The sequence below is a fragment of the Atta cephalotes genome, assembly GCF_000143395.1.
Source record: "Atta cephalotes unplaced genomic scaffold scaffold00031, whole genome shotgun sequence".
Taxonomy (NCBI): Eukaryota; Metazoa; Arthropoda; class Insecta; order Hymenoptera; family Formicidae; genus Atta; species Atta cephalotes.
Window position 1 is genome coordinate 1,740,313 of NW_012130095.1, and position 4,381 is coordinate 1,744,693.

The 4,381-nt window shown below is 30.9% G+C and overlaps 1 protein-coding gene across 1 annotated transcript; it reads left to right on the forward strand.

Annotated features, from left to right (window-relative positions):
- Window positions 1–2,525: 2,525 nt before the first annotated feature.
- LOC105621020 (histone-lysine N-methyltransferase SETMAR-like) lies at window positions 2,526–3,749 on the forward strand. Its single transcript, XM_012202497.1, has 2 exons — window positions 2,526–3,524; window positions 3,744–3,749. The coding sequence occupies exons 1-2, from the start codon at window positions 2,526–2,528 to the stop codon at window positions 3,747–3,749; spliced, it is 1,005 nt and encodes a 334-aa protein (XP_012057887.1).
- The last annotated feature ends 632 nt before the right edge of the window (window positions 3,750–4,381 follow it).

Genomic DNA, 4,381 nt, shown 5'->3' on the forward strand with positions numbered 1-4,381 from the left:
TCTTAGAAATCTTACGATATTTTATAATTTAATTATATGAAAAATTCTGAGAAAAGATGTAGATTTTCTGAGAAGTATTCCAATTCATATAAAAAAATGTGAGAAAATTATAAAATTATATAGAAATTTTGAAAAATTGTATGAAATATTCTGAGAAAAATTTTCATCAGTGGGACCTTTTCTCTACAGATTTTTAGTACTGACAGTAATATATTATACTAGAGGCTTATTCTTTTTGGCTGAACTTTTGCACCAGTTCATCTTTCTTTCTCTTCTTTCTTCCTGGAGAGAAAAGAAAAAAAAATGAACTGGTGCAAAAGTTCAGTTCTAAAAGGACAGGCTTCGGAATAGCCCCCTTGTCTCGCATGCGCAATGTTGATCTATTTTATGTTTATGTTAACCTAGAAATTGATTTGAGATTTCCTTTATTATTTTTTATTTTTCCATCGTTAATTTTTTAATTTTTAACTGAATTTATCAATTAGAGGAATAGAAAAAAAGTAATTACCATCCATCGCATTCCATTTTGGTTTGAAAGTAGGTTCATTGATTTCTGGATCAGCCCAGGATTTATCCTTAAGAGCAGCAGCGGTATACACGACCGGTTTATATTCGGGATACTCGACTGTCCATGGTATTTTTTCATCCGGTACTGTAAATCTTTTTACATTACTGGATGGATAAAAATCCTGTCGACACTTCTGGTGAAATAATGTCATATGTCTGATATTCATATGATGTCCAGGAGGCAATCGATGTGGTAGCATAATTCTTTTGATGCTTACTTTCACTGCTTCCAGTGGCGTAATTAATGATCCGTAATCCGGATCAAAGAATTAACCTGAACAGAGCATGTGCAGATATGCTGCTGAGTGCCGATTAGGAATCCAAGTTTAGCGGTAAGGAGAAATCTTCTTGATCAGGTGCAGATCATTTCAGTATTATTTATTTATGCTTTTCTTGTGTGATAGCTATGGTGATAACTACACATATACTATACACACTCATATATAAGATGCGTTCGGAGAGACGCTATTAGCGCTATTTATGTCATTCTATCCTTTTATGTCTAATAAGTGATGAAGATAGAATAACACAAACAGCACCTCTCCGAACGCACTTATAATGTTGTATTTTCCCGAAATTTTAATTGTTGGGAAAGAAACCTTTCTTCTCCGGTATTTTTCTCGGAAAAAACCTGGCATCGGAAAAAAAAATCGTTTTTTTTAATGTAATTTTTTAAATTAAATACTTCACTTCTTTTTGCTCTAATTGTCTAATCTATTCTATTTTTAAAAGTTTCCATTTAATATAACACAAAATATAAAACACTTTTGTGTTAAAATATTTTTTTAAGACATTTTATTATAGAATATTATTACATAAAATATAAATAATTATAGAAATATAAAAATATCATTACTGCAATTTTTTAGCACTTTTGAAGCTAAGCATGAAAAACAATTAAAAAAAATGTATATAAGCTTAAAATTACAATGAATATTTTTGTGAATGTTCAAAATAAGTTGATAACTAGAATCAGAAAATTTCTATAAACTATTCGATTTCATTTCATTATTAACTTTAGATGTGATAATCTCTATATATTGTAAATATAATGTAAATTGTAAATAAAACAATGCAACATTAAACAAAGCAGTATTTGCAATATTTTTTGCAACATCAAATAAAACAATTTTAATAAATATTACAGGTTTTTTCCCTTAAATGATGGGAATTCAAAAAGATTATTTTATTGTTTCTATTTTCTTCCGTAATTTTTTCCTGAGTTTTTTTCTTCTCTTATTACAACACTACACTCACATAATACTTGTATAAAATATATCCGAACTAAATATATCCGAAGCATTTGAGCGAATTTAGTCGAAGTGCGCTGTATATATCTCTACCGGTATAGTTTAGTTGAAGTGTCCTAAGAGTCACATACGTTCAAATAGACTTGTTAAGTATGCTTGCGCAAAACCACTTGACAAGTTTACTTGAATGTGTGTGGTGGGTTTTACTATTCCTCCAACCTTTTCTGAAAATACTCCGTCCAATCTTTTTTGATCATGATTGTGGGCCTTAGCTCTTATTTTGTACTATTCTGCAACTCTTAATGAGTGATGGTATCGTTATGTTGTTAATGTATTAGGTATTATTAATGTGTTAGGTATTATATGTATATGATAAAAATATTGTACAACAATATATAACTGTTACATCGTTGATACTATTATATCGTTAAAAATTACAGAATAGGGGCCTTTGTATTCTTTGCATTCAAGATAAAGAAGTTAAAAAAAGCAAACCGATATTAAATTTATTTATTACAAATTATATATTGGGTCATTTAAAAAGTATCCGCGGTTTTTTGTCACTAGATGGTGTTATCATGTATCGGATAATATTAATCCGATTGTGTCAAACGAACGCGCGTCTGAAAGATGACATTTTAGGTTATATTTTTTGTAAACAAAGTTTAGTAATTCATCAATCGTGTCAAAAGTTATATTGGTTTGAAAATGAGTGAAATTTCTGAAGAAATACGTTATGTGATGCTTTTTTACTACAAAAAAGGCAAAAACGCAGCACAAACATGCAGAAAAATTTGTGAAGTTTACGGCGCGGATGCTGTAAGTGAACGCAGGACGCAGGAGTGGTTTGTTCGATTTCGTTCTGGAAATTTTGATATCAAAGATCGACCTCGCTCTGGTCGGCCAGTCACTGAAAAAGTCGATGAAATTTTGCAACTGGTCGAGCAAGACCGGCATGTGAGCTGTCAGGAGATAGCCAATGCACTAAGAATCAACCATGTGACAGTTTGGAATCATTTGAAAAAGGCTGGCTACGCAAAGAAACTTGATGTTTGGGTGCCATATGAATTAACGCAAAGAAATTTGATTGATCGAATTTCCATCAGCGAAACACTATTAAAACGCAATGAAATCGACCCATTTCTGAAGCAAATCGTCACGGGCGATGAAAAATGGATAAAATACAAGAATATCATAAGAATTCGTAAAAGATCATGGGGTAAGCGTGGCGAACCACCACAAACAACTTCAAAGCCTGGATTGACGGCAAATAAGATGATGCTGTGTGTATGGTGGGATTGGAAGGGAGTCGTCCATTATGAGGTGTTATCACATGACCTAACGATTAATTCAGAGCTCTACTGTTCACAACTGGATAGATTACACGAAGCGATTAAGGAAAAACGACCAGAATTGATAAACAGAAAAGGTGTTGTCTTCCATCATGACAACGTCAGACCACACACATCTTTGATGACGCGCCAAAAATTGAGGGAGCTTGGTTGGGAAGTTTTGATGCATCCACCGTATAGTCCGGACCTTACACCGTCTGACTACCATTTGTTTCGATTTCTGCAGAACTCTCTTGATGGAAAAACATTGACCGACAAAAGAGCTGCCGAAAATCACTTGAAAAAGTTTTTCGCCGATAAACCACAGAAGTTCTACACGGATGGAATTATGAAATTACCTGAAAAATGGCAAAAGGTTATAAATAATAATGGCCAATATATACTTGATTAAAATTGATTTTCAATAAAGAAAAATTTCATTTTCAAAAATTGAACAAAAAACCGCGGATACTTTTTAAATGACCCAATATTATGTATATTATCAATATGCATTAAATATCAAATAGGAATCAAATAGGATGGAAAGAACAAAATATTTTTATATCAATTTGAATCTATATTTTTTACTTAAAAGTTTTAGCAGACTATAAAATCTTCAAGTTATAGCATTGTATTATTAGATTATCGATATCTTTTACATAATCTTTTAAATTAAATGAAACGCATATATTCATTTAAATATGTGCGACGTTATTAAAATATGATAATATCGATTTTGCTATAATACTCTTATTACGTAAAATAAGTCTCAGCTCAAGACGCACATAGATCTTTTATAAAATATAATAGTAAGAAGTCTTAGTTTATTTAATCCTTGGCATATATATGGCATGATATCAAAATATGAATGTCACGCATTAAATTGTGATTAAAGTAACAGCACAATTATACGTTATATTTACAAATATTGGCTTTTTCCCTCTAGTTTTCGGACGTATATAAATTTTTGTAAAGTTTTTTTTATTATAATTCATTTAATTGTATAACTTTCCACAAATATTGTATTTATACGCTGGAAGACTAGATTAGAAGTATCTATAAAATTTAACACAAACCCTAATAACACTTATTTACTTAGATCGATAAAATCCATTTAGAATTAATCTGGATGATAATGAATAATACTTGCGCATGACGTACTGTTAATGCCCACATTTTTTCAAATAGTTTGAATAGTTCAGTGCTTGAAGTGATATTAGAAAATGTAATATT

Excerpts from the sequence above, each read along its gene's own strand:
- LOC105621020 (XM_012202497.1), top strand. The coding sequence starts at position 2,526 with ATGAGTGAAATTTCTGAAGAAATACGTTATGTGATGCTTTTTTACTAC.